We start from the raw sequence: 19,052 nt of genomic DNA on the forward strand, positions 1-19,052 counted from the left end.
CCCCAAATCTATAACTTTTAAGTTTTCCTTCCAGTGTCTAGCTTTGAATTTTTTCCCCACAAGTGAATCTTTCTTCCTGATGATATTTCATGGACTGACAATTTGTGATGAGTCTCTATTTTGCTGGCTATCATAATTCTGCTGTGAAGAAATTCTTTATTCTCATAGCATATGTGGTGGAATCTGATGCTGAGATGTAGGAGGGAGGGTTTTTTTCTTTCCAAGGAGCTAAGAGGCAGATCAGTCTTGAGTCCTTACTTTGCAGAAAGAGGCCCAGAAGGGATCATCCTTAAATTTTCACATGATTTATCCCTTACTTATTCAAAGCGTAACAGTGTCTGTCAGGATTCTTGTCTATGGCAAACAGCATTAAAGAAACTACTCTGAGCAATTCATCTTGTTGTTCTTAGTTTCTTGTGCCTAATAGCATGACAGCTGCTTGCAAATTTCAAATTTTTAAGGTTTCAACTCTGTCGTGGCATGCAAGGGACCCATCTTGCACAAACTTTTTGAATTTGACAAACATCAACACTGTGTTCCACATGTTTCTGTGAAATGCCAAGGTTGCCAGTAGTTTCACTTTGAGTGATTGCACTTTATCAGTTCATCAGCTTTTCTTATTGATTGTTCTCTCTGATTCACCATCTATACGTACAGCAGTACATATTATTTCACGTCAACACAACAATCAAGATAAACATCCTGCATTAAGTGCTGAATGCAAGGACTCTTTCAGCAATCAAAATTTCCATCAGGATGCACTGCTTAAAATATGCTGATGACTGACTGCAGGCTTCTGTTGCACAAACCATGGCAACACAAACTTTTTCAATAACAACTTCAGATTAACTGAGGTGAAAGAACAAATGCTAAAGAACACATAGGAGCTTCTAGTGCATTGCTGTTGCCATATTTTGGTAATTTGTAACACTCAAAGCACTTTTCATTCAATCATCCTATTATACTGTAATCACAGGAATGATATGTATATTTTTCATCTCTTAATGAAATTTTTCACATGCACACATATATGTATGTATGTGTATATATATATATATATTTATGTATGTATGTGTGTGTGTGTGTATGTAGCATGATGTAATAATCCCATAGCATGATATAATAATCCTTTTTGAAAAGGTAAATAGGAAAATGAAGTGCTCTGCCCCCAGTCCCTCATGCAGGTTCCCTATGTGCCTCTTGCACCAGTAGAATGAAGCTACACACTGATGCTCAAGAGTCAGCTCATTTCCACTTCCCAATGCAATTAGCTCAGCGCATTAAACTATAATAAAGGTGCTCATGGGTTGGCAAGATCTGGGAATTCACACATTTTGTGCATCCAATCTTTTTGGCAGGTGGGACTGGTTTCCTGGAAGACAGTTCTTCCATGGACCAGGGAGGAGGAGAAGGAGGAGTGTGCCACCTCATTCCTTGTATGTGTAGTTTACAGTAAGGTTCGCACTCCTATAAGAATTTAATGCTTGATTATCTGAAGCGGAGCTGAGGTGGTGATGGTAGCACTGGAGAGTGGCTGCAAATACAGATGAAGCTTTGCTTACTCGCCCACCGCTTACCTCCAGTTGTGCGGCACAGTTCCTAACAACTCCTAACGGTATTGGTCTGTGGCCCAGGGGTTGGGGACCCCTGTTATAAACCAGTGACCTGGTGTGTGTAACTACGGCTTGTTCAACTAGTCCACATTTACACAGCTGCTTTGCCCTGTTTCCCTCCTATTCAGAGGCACAGGAATTCATGCTGTCGTATATCTTGTTTGTCCCCATAGAGCAGAAGTCTCTACTGTACTATTGTACTGTACTATTGTCCAGGGAATTTTAACATGCAATATTTTAATATTTTAAGGGCCAGGATTTGTAGTTTTATCAGCTGAAATTCCAGCCCTGACCATTATGATCCACCATGTGAAAAGTCTTTTCCAAGTGGCAAGCCCAACACACTTGTTATTCCATGCATTATGTTTTTTTCCTCTTTTATTGTACTCTTGATCAATAGATATTTTCCCTCTGTTCTATGAAACTGTCAGTCAGCCAGATGATTATTAGTTAGAGGTTTTCTAATACTTGACTGCCATTTAGTTGTCCAGTTATGTGCAACTGCCGGATCAAACCTAGAACATTTTGCATGCTTAAGCATTGGGTTGCCTCCAATAAGTTAGCAGCAAGATGCATTCTTTATTATTAGACATTTAGCAAAATCTGGAATGTTCTTACAGGAGGCTAAACATTAAATATCTAAACTTGCAAAATTCTCTGGTTGGGTCACACATTTTGCTAAATCATCCTGTAATTTGTTTGCTTTGACTTAAACCTCACACAGCCCCTATAATCAATTGAATGAATAATGGTTAAAGAAACTAAGTCATTGGCTCATCTTATTAAATAGAGGATGCAAAGTAGTAAAATATCAGTTACAGAACATCATGGATCAGTCTTTTCAGATGACTGTAAGTATTAAAAAATGCACGCATATATTTTCTAGAAACAAACATTTAGCAGAATTCTGGAATATACCTGTATTCTAGTTTACACACACTATAAAAATAGCTAAAAACTAAACACTTTCTTGCTCTTTTTTCAGAGAATATCTCCATAATATCTGAGCTGCAGAAATATCAAAGGCTGACCATAACTGTTTCATTGCACAGGATCAGTGGAGAAAAATATAATAAGCCACTAAAGATTAATATAACACTCAACCAACAATGTCCAGACAGATGTGACCAGGAAATCCAGAGGTGTCACTGTAGGCTTTGTATGTGTCTTAATTCTTTTTCTTTTAATCACAGTAATGAATTGTGTGGAAAAATCATAGATTTTGTTTATATTAAGTTGAAACCCATGTGTTTTAACTGTAATGGCAGGCTGAAAGGAAATAATTCTGCAATCTCTTTGACATTGTTCAGTGCAATCTTTTACAGGTCTACCTGGAATTCAATTTTTGTTGCGGAAAATGAATTTTGACCAAGTGGAACAATAGCAGATCCATGATGATCATCTGTGCAGCCCAAATTCTGGCAATTAGCTGCAGTCAAAAAGAAAAAAGGCAAGTTATTTTTCTTCATTTTTCTCAATTTTTGTGTTCACCCTCACACAGCATTCCTATTGTGGGCAATGTATAGCAGAGAATTAATAAAGCGAAGAAACTGCAAATATGTCACTTACATGTTGCCTCAGGCTCACACCATTTCACATTTCATAAATTCAGCAGATATTGCCAAGATTTTGATGATTTCATCTTGGGATCTTATAAGAGTTGGTGCAACAGTGCCAAATTCTTATAGTCTTTCATGTGAAGTTTCAGAAATGATTTGAATCATTTCAAACAGTATTTATATTATAATTTTAACTTTGGGTGGACTGCTGATGGCAATTCAGGGGAAAAGGAAAGACATGTGGTCTTTGCAAGCACTGTATTGCTGCCTCCCATCTAGGTTTGTTGGCATATATGTTGAGGAATGGGACAAAGGAGTAGAATATGATCCACAGTGATTCTTAATATCCAAGCATCTTAACCTTCCACTGCTGGTGTACAGAAATAGAACTTTTGGAATTGTATTGGGAAGAGCTGATTGAGAGCAACCTCTACCAAAGGTTGCCCACTGTGCCAGCATTTCCCCACCTCCATTGGTCAAATGTCTGGGAATTGCTATTTAAGGCCCATCGGTTCTAATTCCAGGGAGAACAAAGTTGCTCCCTTATTTATTTATTTTTTTAAAAAATTGAAACTAGGCTTTGCAGTACTTAGGATTTGAAAGCAAAGAATTCCAGAGCGCCCTGAAGAGGGAAGAAGCTGTTCTTTCTGCCAATCCGGATGCCAAATGGATCTTTTCCTAGAATCCCATGTAGAGCTCAAGAAAGCAGCTGCAGTCCCAGGTCTAAAAAGCTGAGAGAGTTGCAGTCCAAAACTTTGTGTGCTCATATTAGAAATTCACAGCCACTATAACTGTTCTTCAGAGGAAGATGTTACACTTCAGCTGCCCTTCCTTTAGCTCCTGCCAGCTCTGATATACCCATTCTGAGGTGGGGCTATCAGAAAGACACCCAAACTTCAAAGGTACATATGCATGTACCAAAATATTCAGTGTATTTTTTTTTCTGCTGTTGAATCAGTTTGGCTTGAATAAGCTTCAGAATTTTTGATGGCCTGGATGCTATTGTTCATTCTGTTGCTTTTAACTCTTGGAGAACAATCCAGACATCATTTTTCCTAAATTGTCTGTCAATAACCACTTCTTTATAAACTCCCATCTGTGTCATTATTAATAGCTTCTAATTATACCTCTTTTTTCTCTTTAGCTTTTTCCAAGTGTCAAGAGTCTTTTCAAGCTATTCTTGCCTTTTTATTACCTCTCCAAAATATTGAACATTTGAGCTTTCTTATTAGTGTTTCTAGTTAGCATTCTGGTGTTACTTCAATCAGTCTTCAACAATCTGTTCTTCTGCCATTCCCAGGCATTCTCATAAATTCTGAAAAAAATATGCCCATTATTATAACTCCAAGGCATCATTTTTTCTTTGTTCAGCATTTCTGATGGCCCATCTCTCACAGCTGTATGTTACAACTATGTAAACTATGGCTTTGACTATATGCACTTGCATTGAGAACCAATTCATATTTCCTCTTCAAATCATTTTTATTTTAAAAGATCAAGCATCTTACAAATTTACCAAACTGTTATGTTTTGGGGACAGTTAAAAAATAATTAAATTATTTTCAATCTTGAACCTTTCTCTAGGAAAGGTAACTGTTGCAAAACTCAGCCAATCCATTGTCTTTAGTTGCATAAGCTACAAACAAAATGAATATGCTCCCTCCCAGGCTCAAAGCGTTAAGCTATAATTGGATTTTAATGAATGTTTGAATGCACCCAACTTTATTTAACGGAAATATAGCAGTCAAAATGTTTGCTTTTCAACCATTTGCTTTAAAGAACCTCCAGTTTAAACATTTGTTCAAGATTACAATGACACTTTGATTGTCAATGTAAGAATTGTTCCTTTTCAAGGCTTTCTCTAGCTTTACAATATATATCTCTGTTTAGAGGGGCCAACAAACAAGTGCAAATTGCTCTAAGTGTGGACACACAGTACACCTGTCACAAATCTACCACAGAGAGCAATGAGAAAGAGAAATAATTTGCATAGCAGCTTTTTCTAGTCCATATCCCTGAAAGTTTCTATTCCATATTCTGTACCTGTCTTCCATGATTCCATGGTTGGTCATTTAGTATCAGCTCCCATGCTTGGGGAGGGGTTCACACATTCAGAAAAAATTCCTCTTCTCCTTCTCACCTTTTAATCATTTAAACCATATATTTGCAGCATGCAAATAAAATTTGTTGGTAGGAAAGGTAATTGGAACTCAAAGTGGCCAGTATCACTGGTAGAATATTTGGACTTAAAAATGCATTTTTAAATGCTTCTGTGCAAATGGATCCCACCGGTCAAGTAAATTGTCACTGTAATGTGAATGAGTCCTGTGACAACTGCATCTTGGGTTTTTCAAGAAGCACCAAATCCAGAACAGAGTCTACCAATGAAGCTCCAGCCAGTATCACAGAGTCACCTTGGTCCCTCTTTTCAACCTTAATAAACGTTGACTTGTAATACTTTGGCTCTGAAGACCAGGAGGTGCCCCAAGAAGAAGTCCAGTTCATTTCCAGCTCCAGCCCATTTATCGTATTTCATTGGATTCTTTCCTCTGCCAAGTTCCCAAGAGCTGATCCTGGAAATGCAGATCCTTCTTCAAACTCAGCCTCCTAGAAAACCGCTGGAGCAAACTGCGAAATATGGATGTCCGAAAAATGATGAAGACCCAGGGATCCACAATGGAATTGACAGAGAAAAAACGGAGGGCTGTAAGATCGGCTGCCTCATTTGCATCAGGGGCAAAAGCTCCAATGTAAGCTCGGATCTGTAAGAGGTAAGAGACAGAAAGAAAGAGTGACTTAGAATTGATTGGACTGTTGCATAATGAAAAGTATTCCATAGGAATGCCTGGGGATCTTGTAGGGAACCACAGCAATGATCTCAGAGAAGAACAGAACGGAATCCAAAAGGTGCTTTTTCACAAGGCAACTGGACTTCCTTGTTTTTCTTTGAAGACATTTCGCTTCTCATCCAAGAAGCTACTTCAGCTCTTCTTGGATGAGAAATAAAATGTCTTCAAAGAAAAACAAGAAAGCCAAGTTGCCTTGTGAAAAAGCACCTTTGGGATAAGTATAACCTGAATGATTGAGAATCTCCATAGACAATAGAACTGAATATTCTTTACTGGCCAAGTGTGACTGGACACACAAGGAATTTGTCTCCGATGCATAAACTCTCAGTGTACATACAAGCAACAAAGTGATAAATCATAAATCATAAGATACAATCTTATGATTATAAATATAAGATATTCAGAGTCTGATAGCAAAATATAAATTAAGCCCAGGAAGAGAAGAAGGTATTAGAAAGAAAGTTAAAGTGACTCAACTTTGATTCTCTTTGGTGTAAGATGGAGGGAAGGGAAACATCATCAGGCTTTCAAGATTGTGATATTACAGTTTATATATCAATAAAGTCCTGGTATTCCTTGTGGAATCCTAATTTCCTAATTTGGCTTACCTCAAAGGGCTGACATGTTTTCCACCTATATTTAGACTATCCTTGAGGTATATAGGAAGACAGGCTATTAAAGTACATGGAATAAGTCACTTCTGAAGTTTCATTTATTGTCACCTAATAAAAACTTGGGCTTTAGAAATCATGATGTAACATTTTGCACACAATTTTTGCATTACTTATCAGCTTACTTAAATTGCCAAAATCTTGTACAGGTAGTCCTTCACTTACAACCACAATTGAGCCCAAAATTTCTGTTGCTAAGTCAGAACAGTTGTTAAGAGAGTTTTGCTTCTTTTTATGACTTTTCACTTAACGGTTATTAAGTGTATCACTGCAGTTGTTAAGTTAGTAACACGATTTTTAAGTGAATCTGGCTTTCCCATTGACTTTGTTGTCAGAAGGTTGCAAAAGGTGATCACGTGACCCTGAGACACTGCAACAGTTATAAATCATGCCAGTTGCCAAGCATCTGACTTTTGATCACACGACTATAGGGATGCTACATCAGTCATAAGGGTAAAAAATGGTCATAAGTTACTTTTTTCACTGCCATTTTAACTTTGAATTGTCACTAAACAAATGGTTTTAAATCAAGGACTACCTGTAATGAATCTGCAGTTCGCAATAACTATGCTGATTTATCAGAATAACAGATTTGGAAGGGACCTTGGAGATCTTCTAGTCCAATCCCCTGCTCAGGTAGGAAACCCTATACCATTTCAGACAAATGGCTGTCCAGTCTCTTCTTAAAAACTTCCAGTTTTGGAGCATTAACCGCTTCTGGAGGCAGATTGTTCCACTGATTAATTGTTCTAACAGTCAGGAAATTTCTCTTTAGTTCTAGGTTGCTTCTTTCCTTGATTAGTTTCAACCCGTTGCTTCTTGTCCTGCCTTCAGGTGCTTTGGAGAATAGCTTGAGTCCCTCTTCTTTGTGGCAGCCCCTGAGACATTGGAACACTGCTATCATGTTACCCCTCGTCCTTCTCTTCATTAGACTAGACATACCCAATTCCAGCAACCGTTCCTTATATGTTTTAGCTTCCAGTCATCTAATCATCATTGTTGCTCTTCTCTGTACTCTTTCTAGAGTCTCAACATCTTTTTTACATTGTGGTGACCAAAACTGGATGCAGTATTCCAAGTGTGGCCTTAACAAGGCATTGTAAAGTGATATTAGCATTTCACATGATCTTGATTCTATCTCTTTGTTAATGCAGCCTGGCATTGTGTTGGCTTTTTTGGAAGCTGCAGCACACTGCTGGCTCATATTTAAGTGATTGTCCACTAGGACTCCGAGATCCCTCTCACAGTTACTATAGGTACCAACTATACTGTACTACAGGTACCATTTATACTGTATTTATGCATTTGGTTTTTCTTGCCTAAATATAAAAGCTTACTTTTTTCACCATTGAATTTCATTTTGTTAGATAGTGCCCAATGTTCAAGTCTGTCCAGATTTTCCTGTATCTTAACCCTGTCTTCTGGAGTGTTGGCTATTCCTGCCAGCTTGGTGTTGTCTGCAGATTTGATGAGTTCACTATGAAAGATACTACCTTTAGCCACTCATGCAAACTGTTTCTGGGGATGTTAGTCTACTTCACAGGTGTCAAACAGGATTACATCACGTGATGTATTGTGATGTATTGCAATGTTTTTTGCGTTTGCGGAGCCGGGGTGTGTGTGGCCTGTGCATGACGTATCCAGCCCGCGGACCATCAGTTTGACACCCCTGGTCTACTGCAACAGCTCTCAAACTTGGCAATTCCAAGATGTGTGGATTTGAACTCCCACACATCTTAATGTTGCCAAATTTGAGAAACCCTTGTCTGGTGCGACAAAAGCAGCATAATGGTTGCATTGTACATTCAAGAAAGCAATGTTGTTGGTTACACGCACAGGCTGACCTGAGAAAATCTGTTATCTTTGTTCAGATAGAACTGAATTCTTGACTCGATGGCTAATTTTAAGAGGCTATGAGAACAAGGCTGTACATTTTACTATACAGGTTAATTCATTTCTTGTTGAATCTTGCTTTTATAAGTAATACATCACTTAAAATATATCAAGATTATCATTTTATTTACAAATACATTTATGTAGGCAGGAGTTATTCATTCAACATTTAGAAGTTTATATAATTAATTGCTTTCCCTGGCATGTAGCTTGGGGCTGCTTATGAGCAGAGAAGGCACTTTCTAGAGAGTTGGGGGCACATTCCAGTAATCCTAAAAGTGCAAGTGAATAAAGAACTTTTGTTGTATTTGTTGTCGATATGGTTTGGATTTCTGAGAGTTATAATTGCAATAATTCTGGAAGACTCTGAGCCAAGAAGGGGTTGGAAAGCCCAAGCCCAGTTGACAGAAAAGCTATCAACTGTTAAGTCTCTGTGTCTTAAAAGCTCCCCCTTGTGGGAGAAAAAAAGAAAAAGATTATTATATTAGCATTCCACTATAGCAGTGTTTCCCAAACTTGACAATTTTAAGGCATGAGGACTTCAACTCCCAGAATTCCACAGCCAGCAACGCTGGCTGTGGAATTCTGGGAGTTGAAGTCCACATGCCTTAAAATTGTCAAGTTTGGAAAACACTGCACTATAGAATAGACCTCCTAGATCAGTTTCTTAATCTTTGGGTTTCACAAACTCCCTTGAGAGTCTGATGACAGCACTTTTTAGAAAAATGCATTTAAATGCAGTTTTGCTCAAATTGTTATCAAAACGTTAAAAATAAGATACATATAATATAATAATAACAAGCTGTGAATTGGTTCACAGACCCCCTGAAATATGTCCATAAATCCCCAGTCAAGAACCCCTGCTTTACATCTCTGAACTGCAATTCCTATCTTCTTTCTGGAAGTATTAGCTTTGCTAATTGGCAACGAAGGGAGTTTCAGCCCAGCACATCTGGAAAGTAGCAAAATTTGGGAAAGGCCGAATTTTACCCTGAATGTTTTCCATGAGATCCATAATTTCTCTGACTCGAAGAGTCTCTAGTGTAAAAAGTAAAATTACGTTATTAGCAATTTTTTTTTAAAAAAATCAATCTGCAATACTCTGCAACATCTTTGCGCATTTTGTTTAATATCCCTTTTTAGAATTACAGTAGTTTCAAATCCTTATTATTTATACCACAATAAGGGTTGGGGGGAGGGCCTTGGAGGAAGCAATGCCCCCCCCCCGAGAAAAATATGAAATGATCAAATGCAAGCGATCAATAATTTTAATTCAAGATAGTAAAACTCATCAGTCCCGAGTTATTTCACTATTTGTAATTCACTAGCTTTATTGAACAATGGAGAACAAATTCCATGGGCATACAGATAATCCTCAACTTACAACCACAATTGGGACTCTAATCTCAATTGTTGAGCAAAACTGTCGTTAAATGAGGTGCTCACGTGATGCTTCACACAACTACTACAATCCTGGCCCTCCTGGTTGTAGTCAATAAGCAATCTCCTGGGTTGTTAAGTAATGGAGTGAAAGAGATGCCTGCTGAATTCAGCTCCCCTCTGTGTGTGAAAGGGAACTACTTCAGCAGGCTACAGGAATGGAACTCAGATCTTCAGGATCTTGGCTTCATTTCTGCTTCTCACTAGAGGAGTTCCGTTCCCCTCCATAAGTAGAAGGGAACTGTTCCAATGGGCAGCAGAAAATGCAGATCTTTGGGAAATGAGCTGTGTTTCTGAATCCTATTGGAGGAATTTGGCTCCCCTCCATGTGTGGAAAGGAATTGCTCTGGAAGGCTGTGGGAATGGAGCTCCAGTGTGGTGGGAGAATTGAGCTCAGACCTTGGGATCTGAACTCTGTTTCTGCCCACGCCAGAGGAGTTAGGCTTCCCTCCATGCATGGAAGGGAAGTGCTGTGGTAAGCTGTTTCTCCACCCCACTGAAGGAATTCAGCTTCAGCAGGCAGCTCTTTCAGCCAGTCTCCAGAGGCAAGGCGTCCTCTCAGCAAGTGGCAACTACTTGTAATCTTCCTGCTGGCTTCCCCATTGACTTTCTGGGGAAGCCATCAGAGAAGAATGCAAATGGCGATCACATGATTGTGGGACACTTGGCAACCAGTTGAACAGGTTGCCAAGCACTCACATTGTGATCACGTGACTGCAGGGGGTGGAGTGGGTGGTCACGGTGTGACATTCTGAAATTCTATTAATTTTCTAACATCGTAATTGAGTTTGCAATCCTAACATATCTGAAGAACATATACGGTATTTAGGGATGGCTACTTCTAACATATCTGAAGAACATATACGGTATTTAGGGATGGCTACTTCACTGCCTTATGTCCTGCATTACTGATGCTCTCATCTTTCTGGCAACTTAGACGTTCTACAGTAAGTTGAGCGTGTAAGCCAGTCAAGAACTACAGGTTCTAAGCAACTCATTCCAAAACTCCAATCACTTGCCATTCCTGAATATGATTCCCTTGGAGAAAATCTCCTGCTTGCATCCTCATCAACCCTACTGACCACATGCTTTTATTGTCACCTTAAAAGGGCAAGGAATGTCCCCTAGCAGTGTGATTCTCAGCAGGTTTTCATCACAAAAACAACAATGTACATTTTTACCCTGTTAAAACTTCCCAAAATTGCTTCTGATTTACAGATAGCCTAAAGACAATTACTGCTTTGCTTTCTATAAATTTGCTGCTACATCAGGAAAGCAGATAAAAAGATAACACACACATCCTCTGGTCTGCAGATATGTTTCTTTTTGTAGTCCTCATACGCTATAATATTTTCTATTTTTAGCAGGCACATTATTATTAAAAGTAGGTGCACCTCCCTGTGGAATGCAAGGAAATTTGAAACTGATTGTGATGTTCAGGATGAGAATGTGACAGAATCCAGATGGAGGATCTAGATGAGAGTTGGCATGACAGAATGTTCCCCAAAGTAAAACCTCACAACATGTAGAAAACCAGCACCCTCTTTCTCTAATAATAGTTTTCTACATGCAGGGAGGTTTTTCTTGTATGCAATCTCTTTAGACATTCTCAGCAAGTGTCCACTGAGCAATTGTATGGGCTCCTTCTGCACTCAGATATTTTTATTTTCATATACAAAACTTTTAAGTTCCTGAACTCTACTGCCACACTGGACCAGAATCTATAGTATGTTGATTTAGCAGGGGAAAAATTTCAGAATTTACAGAAGAAACCATTTAGCCTTCTCGACAGCAAACAAGATGACCATACAAAAGGAAGAAAAAAAAATCCATCTGTATAAATGTAGTCTGCAAGATTTTGTACTTTGGGGCTTTGATGAGTCATTCAAAAAAGAACTCTGTAAATGCATCAAACTGCAGGATGATAGAATGGCAGTCGTGCACTCACCTGCCTAATAGAGTTTCTGCCCTCCCAAGTAAAATCCAAGGTAGACACTACAGTAAGAGCTTCCTTTGGATTGGTTTTAGCAGATAGTTTCAGATGTTTTTGGCTTATTGTACAACATATGGCCAGAACTGATGATGATGGATCGTGCCATCCTTAACCCCCATTTCTCTCTTTTTCCTCCTGTTTTTTTTTTAAATGCAGATCTCCTTTTCCATAACTTTAGACTCTGAAGTCTAAGCAAAGAGTGGCTCATCTAAAATGGCTCGAAGTGGGATCAGAAGAGGGTTGTGTCCCCATTATCAGGTAAACACAGGAATGTCCAAGTCTGCCCACTATGGAGATTTGACTTTGGCAATTGCTACCATCTACAATAGGAAGGATGGTGCTAAAGGAAAAGGCCTCACCTGTGGTAATCCTTGCTGATGGAACACCTCCCAGGGAGGATGCTCTCATATCTACTTTTGGCACTGGATAAATAAACCATTTATTATCCCAAGTTGTTAACATGCCTTCTTGCATTAATTTGTTTTTAATTGCTGCTTTTATTCCAGAGCACCCAAAGACATCCCCAGGCTTGCTTAGCAGATATGAAGTTGCATTCATGGGAAACAGGTGATGGCTTGTGCCAGGGCAAGAAGGCTGCATGGATTTGCCTATAGCCACCACCTTTCTTTTCTTGCTTTTAGTGTTCCTTGTGAGCCCAAACTTCTTTTGCACTTTAGCATTTCTTCCATTCTGTGGTCATTAACCAATTGGGGCTACATCTCCATGGTGATTAGGCCCATCTCCCATTTCCTATGCACATCTATTTTAGGTCTTAGTTCAGCTGAAAAGTTCCTATGGATCTTCATCTGTTTCTTAAATGGCCCCACTCCATTTTTCTCTGCAGCTTTGGAGAATTCTGCCTCTTTAGACCTCAGATCTGAACTGCTATTCCGGCAGTTCCCTGTGGCACTTGGAATTCTGAATTTTATCAAGGAGAATTGCAGTTAGAAAAATATTTTTGGGTCGTCCATTTTGTTTAAGGGCGCTTCTCTGGCAAGGATAGGTCTGCACTTAGTGCTGGCTGAGAACAAACTGCCTTTTCTAACTGCTTGGCTTCTCTGTTTCTACAAGAGGGTTGAGCTTCTGATCATCATTAAAGAAGGCCTGGACTTGAGGTCAAGACCTGCCCTTTGCTCATAACAAGGGTGGATCCATCTTCCTGAGTAAAGAAAGTAGCACTGGAAAAGGAGTGCATTCCTAAGGTCATTAAAAAGTCACAGATTAATGTTGAATTGATATTATGTTGTATCTGAACAGGAGCACACTGGTTTGAGTGAGATATTTAACTTTTGAGAGGCACGCCACTGGCCAAATTTACAAAAGGAGAAACAACTAGGACAGAATTTAAACAGAATTTGATTCATTTTGAATGTCATTAAAATTCAGTTACCCAAACCTTGTTCTTATTTTGATTATTTTATATTTGATAATTTCCCCTCCTATCACACTGAAAGTTACAATTCTTAATATGACAAAGGTACAATTTGCTGTGATTCTTGGAGCGGTCTGGCTACCACACATATAGATTCGGGCAGTTAAGGGGGGGTAGTTGCATGCAGTAGCAATAACAATAGTACTTAAATTATATACCACTTCACAGTGTTTTACAGTCCTCTCTAAGCAGTTTACAGAGTCAACATATTGTCCCCAGCAATCTGGGTCCTCATTTTTACCGACCTCAGACAGATAGGAGGCTGAGTCAACCTTGCGCTGTTCAGAATCAAACTCCTGGAGCGAGGAATGAGTTAGTCTGTAGCCCCAAGGTCTCAAATGATGCACCTCAAGAAATGACAGTGCGGTGACATGATTGCTGTCTTAATGGCTGTCAAAATGGCTGTCAGAACATAAGGTTAAGAGTTATTCCAGCAGATAGGACAAGAAACATCGAGTTTAAATTACAAGGATATAAGGATTTAGTTTGCACTAGATTCTAGTTTCCTTCTACTTCTTACATTCTATTATTTTAAATATTGCCTTCCTATGACTTGATAAAAGTACTGGCTTCAGATGAATGTTGCCAAGCCTAGTTGATGGCTACAAGAAATTCTAGGCTTCAAACATAACATTTGCCAGATATATTAAAGATCATTAGTTCAGTCACCGGCTTTTGCAGTAATAATTTCCATAGCTGGAAAAGATCTCTTTTCCTGAAGTGTTGTGACTGACAATCACAGCAAAGACAAGGGTTGGCTAAAACATTGGTTGACATGCTACTCTAAGCTATGGCATGTTTAACCATGGTTTATTGAATAAGCTACAATTGGTTGAGTCCGCACAACATGCTAAGCCACGACCATCGCTTATACTTCAAAACGATTGGGTTGGCATTGAGACTGAGATGGGCAGCCACAGAAATTAAACAAATAATTAAATCAATAAATAAATTCTGAAATAGCATAATGGGTGGTCCCCTTCACAATAAATCAATTTCCATATGTTGAGTCGATGGATAGGACACCAACTGTGCAGAAATTGTTTAGGTATTGTTAAGTACCTAAATGTATTATCACCATACTTCTTCCCTTTTTCATTTCATTTTTTTTCTGCACTTTCCCCTCCAAATCCAGTTGCCTTTTTGCCCAAGATATAACTGACTTATGGAATCACTGCAAGGAGATTCAGTCAGGGGAGTGTATGAAATTAAAAAAAAGCTTGAGAGGAGGAAAGAATGGCTCAGCCAGAACCATTTGATGGAACCTGCCTATTAGGAGGCAGTACACCTCACAGTCCTGTTAATGTGTTCTCCCATCCTTGAAACAGGAGGCAAATACATCAGCCAGAAAACAATTTCCCAAACACCTTTTTTTATGCATTACAGGAAGAAGGCTTGTTGTGTTCCTGCTCTCACCACCAGCCTTGTATCCAAAGTGCTGGCTTGTTCCAATATCTCAGGGCAGATATGCAAAGAAGAGGATATACAAAGATATACAAAGAAGAGGGAGTCAAGCTGTTTTCCAAGGCGCCTGAAGGCAGGACAAGAAGCAACGGATGGAACACTAATCAAGGAGAGAAGCAACCTAAAACTAAGGAGAAACTTCCTGACAGTCAGAACAATTAACCAGTGGAGCAACCTGCCTCCAGAAGCTGTGAATGCTCCAACACTGGAAGTTTTTAAGAAGAGACTGGACAGCCATTTGTCTGAAATAGCACAGGGTCTCCTGCCTGAGCAGGGGGTTGGACTAGATGACCTCCAAGGTCCCTTCTAACTCTGTTATTCTGGCTATGGCCAGAAAAGTGACTGGCCCAGGGACTGATGGTGCTGCTCCTCTTCAGGTGGGCTCTTCATCCACCTGCACTGCTAGCTCCACTCCTGGATTGTCCCATGATGCTACTGCGGCCCCCTCTGCCCCTCTTCTACCAATGGTGGGTCATTTTATTTTTGTTCCTTCGAGTCAGTATTGACTCCTGGTAACTGTCTGTAGAAGTAACCTGATAATATCTGTCCTGCCCCAGATTAAAAAAAAAGGTTATTCTTTAGGCATGATTGCTTAAGGTATGCAAAGCATTTCTAAACTGTTTTTGCGCGTGTGTATAAGTAGTCAAAACAAATCTTTAAATATACCATTGCTCATAATTCTTCCTCTACAGACTAATTCCGGGAATTAATCAATTTGTAACTGTTGACTTTTAGAGACATAGCAGGCTGTACGCAGATGAACAATTCTATCATTAGTGATGCTTTAAAAATGCATAGTTTGGATATTTGGCAACTTAAACCACACTAAATCTTAGAGAATTCAATATGAGTTAAGATGCACGCACCCATCACGAATAGGTCTAGGATGCAGGGGGCAGTCCCTCAGACGTGCTAAGAAGAAAACAGTTACAGTGATTTAAATCAGTTTCTTTGTCATTCCTAGTAATTCTTTGCTCCTGGAGAATAGAGATCTTCATCCCCTCAGACGGATAAATCTTATTAGAAGTGAAAATAACTGGATTGGGAATCGTGCTCAGGAGCTAGAATTTGTGCATATTTGCAATTCAGCTGCAGGTTAAAAATCTGAATCCTAAATTTAATGTTTCACTTGATTATAAATTATATATTAGATTTTAATTATTATTTTCTATAGTTGCTCATTGCAACCAGTGCCTCTGGGTGGCATACATCATAAAAATATAAAACAATTAAAATAATACAGAATAATTATATGTGATTGTTAATATATGTTATGTACATAACATACAGAAAAAGTTTCTGATCAAGTCATAACATTGGAATCTAAATGCACTTCATAAGTTCAAATCTACACTGTAACATTGTTCCATTCCACTTTATTGGACTGCAATATAAATGTCTAGATTACTCATCTAATTTTTAAAATCAACCATACAATCTAGATGCATCTGGAATTAGAAATGGACTGCAGGTATATCAAGATGAATAAACAAAATGAAAATGACCATGGACATTTCTCCAATAACTTCTGTCTGTTAAATTTATGGATGAAGCAAAAGCCAAACTCTTATAAAAAGAAAGGAAGAGGGCCTCCCCCCCTTTTACAAGGAGGATGGAAGAGAGTGAACTATTTTCTATTAAAGAACTAATAAAAAAACCCACACTTAACCTCATTCAAAATTTTGCCTCTGAGGAAAGGCAGCTAACCTTTTCTTGGCTCCTTTCTAAAATGACTCCATCCTGTTATGATTGCTCTGCTAATCATTATCCTGTGTGATGTGGACTTTTTTTGTTAATTCTGACTAGGCATTTCAGTGAGATTTCAAAGGAAGGAAAAGAAAGTGTACAAATGGCTCAGACAATAAGGCAAGATTAGAGCTATACGATTCACTAAAAAATGTTGCTACACAGGGAAAACATATTGCTTTACACAGTAATATTAGGTAGCTAGGCTGTCCCAAGCAGTTGTTTTTGTGTTTTGGTGAAAAAGCTGCATTTTTACTTCTAGAGAAGCATTTATTATTATTATTATTATTATTATTATTATTATTATTATTATTATTATTATTATTATTATTATTATTATTATTATTATTATTATTATTTCTAGGTGCTTGTTGGTTACTCTGCCTCCAGTGCCCAAAAAATAATTCGATCAACTTTGCGGACAATACCATACCGTCTCGAAGGAAGATCTGTCGGTCTAGGTAGGCTAGGGAAACAAAATCTTACACCGCAGGTCAGCCACTTGTCCCGAAGCAGCCCAGCCCAGCCACTCCACCCCACCGAAACAGCAAGGGGGCGTCGCTGCTCCTTCCCCTCCCCCCGCAGATGCAGGTTCATCTGTTGCGCTTTTGGCACGGACTGCCAACAGATCTCCAAGATTTCAAGCAAACTTTCTCAGCCCCGGGTGGAAAGAGCGAGATCCAACAGGAAATTCTGAAGGCAAAACGGGCGCTCGCTCCCTCCCCCCCCCCCAACCACCTCGGAGCGCTTTCCTCTTCCTTCGTATTTATTTCAGGGAATTAAACTGCATCCCGGGGGAAGAAAGGCGTCGACGGCAGCCACCGGGCGTTCGGCGAGCGCCGAAGCCGAACCGGGAGCAGTTCTCCTTCTAGTCCGTCTTCTCCCATTAGTTCTCTCCCCCCCCCCTCCCCAGAGCTACTTACGATCAACGGCAGGGAGCAGATGGTGAAAAGGGCGGTCATGAGCGCCAGCAAGACCAACTGTCCCAGCTCCTCGGTGCGCCCGGAGGAAGGGAGTCTGGCAGGGGCGGCTGCGCCCTGCGGGTCAATCAGGTGGGTCCTGCGCGGGGGCTGCCGACGGGCCATCCGATAGAGGCTCCTCATGCTGCCCAGATTGCACAGGCCCACGGCCAGCACCAGCAAGCCCAGCAGGGTCGCGTAGAGCACCGAATAGAGCCGTCCGCCGCCGGCCATGCGAATGAAGCACCACGTGCCCGGACAGTACTGAACATTGCTGCCGAAGCCCAGGAACGGCAGGGCGCAGAAGAGCGCGCAGAGGACGGCCGCCGTGCCGGTGAGCAGCGCGCCCCAACGCCGGCTGGTGTGGTGTTCGTAGAAGTAAGGCTGGCCGAGCGAGAGCCAGCACTCCAGGGCCATGGCCAGCAGCAGCGTGGTGGACGCTAAGCCGAAGAAAGCCATGAGGAACGCGAACATCTGACACAGCGTGCCGGGGGAGCGGGTCGCTTCCTCCCCGGGGTGGCTGACTTCGGGGGCGGCGGCGGGAGGCCACAGGTCGATGAGACTGCGATTGTGAGCATAGGCGGCCAGCACGATCGGGCTCAGCAAACACTTGCCCAGCAGGTCCGTGGCGGCCAGGGTGCTCACCAGAAGATAGAAGGCGGACGCCCGCGGGCGCCCCTCGCCGCGCTGCAACTTTGCCTTCAGATGGTGCTGCCACAGCAGCCCCAACGCCAACACGTTGCCCAGCAGCCCCGCCGCGAAGAGTAATGAGCCGGGCAGCACCGACTGGCCTGCTTCGAGCCTAAGGGTCCTGTTGCACCGGTAGTCGCCTGTGGCCATGGAGAGGGTCCGGCTGGGCTGGGCGCAAGGGCAGCCGGTGCGCGTAGGGAGCCGGGTGGAGTGGGGACCACGGGTAGAGACCCACTTATGAAGGGAAGGGAAGGAAACGGAGGGGAAAGACGACGAGGAGATGCTCGACGCCGCCAGACGGGGCGAGAGTGGGGAGGAAGAAGGGCAGGGAGGTGGGGCAAGACAGGCGTTGGCTAACAGAACAAGGCCAGTCTATAATGCGGCGGCGGCGGGGGGAGCCGTTTGTTCCCACGGAGACCGGCGAAAGAGTCCTGCCCTTCTTGAGGAAGGGGAGGGGTGGCAAGCGAGAGAGAGAGAGAGAGAGAGAGAGAGAGAGAGAGAGAGAGAGAGAGCGAGCGCTTGAGGGCAGGTGACAGTTGTCTGATAGATAATCTTCTGACCAGAAACCTTGACTTCCATAGAATCGAGTCGATAGAAGTGACTGCTAGGGTAGCCAGAAGAGTTTTGCCAACATCTGAAATGAATGAGGTTTTTAGCCAGGCTTAGCACCAAACATTGTAGTAGGCAGAGGTCCATGTCATCTCAACCTCAGTGGAGACCAGAGTGATGAGTCGGTTGCCTTT

General features: G+C 41.0%; 1 protein-coding gene and 1 long non-coding RNA gene across 3 annotated transcripts; one reads left to right on the forward strand and one right to left on the reverse strand.

Moving 5' to 3' along the window:
- Positions 1-2,101: 2,101 nt before the first annotated feature.
- Positions 2,102-18,607, reverse strand: PTGDR (prostaglandin D2 receptor). 2 transcript variants are annotated; one of them, XR_005553894.1, is made up of 3 exons: positions 17,584-18,607; positions 5,216-5,934; positions 2,102-3,042 (listed from the first exon to the last, which is right to left on the reverse strand). XR_005553894.1 is itself a non-coding variant. In XM_039320848.1 (2 exons), exons 1-2 carry the CDS (start codon positions 18,457-18,459, stop codon positions 5,695-5,697), a joined length of 1,116 nt encoding a protein of 371 aa, XP_039176782.1. In that variant the 5' UTR covers positions 18,460-18,607; the 3' UTR covers positions 4,648-5,694. The 2 variants fall into 2 exon arrangements, 1 of the variants encoding a protein (XP_039176782.1); XM_039320848.1 differs by lacking the exon at positions 2,102-3,042 and having other exon boundaries at positions 4,648-5,934.
- On the forward strand, positions 5,802-14,910 carry LOC120297816. The gene is made up of 3 exons (XR_005553896.1): positions 5,802-5,943; positions 12,175-12,276; positions 14,837-14,910. It is a non-coding gene; the product is annotated as an uncharacterized LOC120297816 (long non-coding RNA).
- Positions 18,608-19,052: the final 445 nt, after the last annotated feature.

This window comes from Crotalus tigris, unplaced genomic scaffold, assembly GCF_016545835.1.
Source record: "Crotalus tigris isolate CLP2741 ecotype Arizona unplaced genomic scaffold, ASM1654583v1 scf7180000017605.3043972, whole genome shotgun sequence".
Lineage (NCBI taxonomy): Eukaryota > Metazoa > Chordata > Lepidosauria > Squamata > Viperidae > Crotalus > Crotalus tigris.

Bases quoted from the DNA above. Each gene is read 5' to 3' on its own strand.
- PTGDR (XM_039320848.1), bottom strand. From the start codon at position 18,459: ATGGCCACAGGCGACTACCGGTGCAACAGGACCCTTAGGCTCGAAGCA. The intron at 5,935-17,583 runs GTAAGTAGCTCT...TACCTCTTACAG, and splicing joins TCTGCTCCCTGCCGTTGATC to ATCCGAGCTTACATTGGAGC.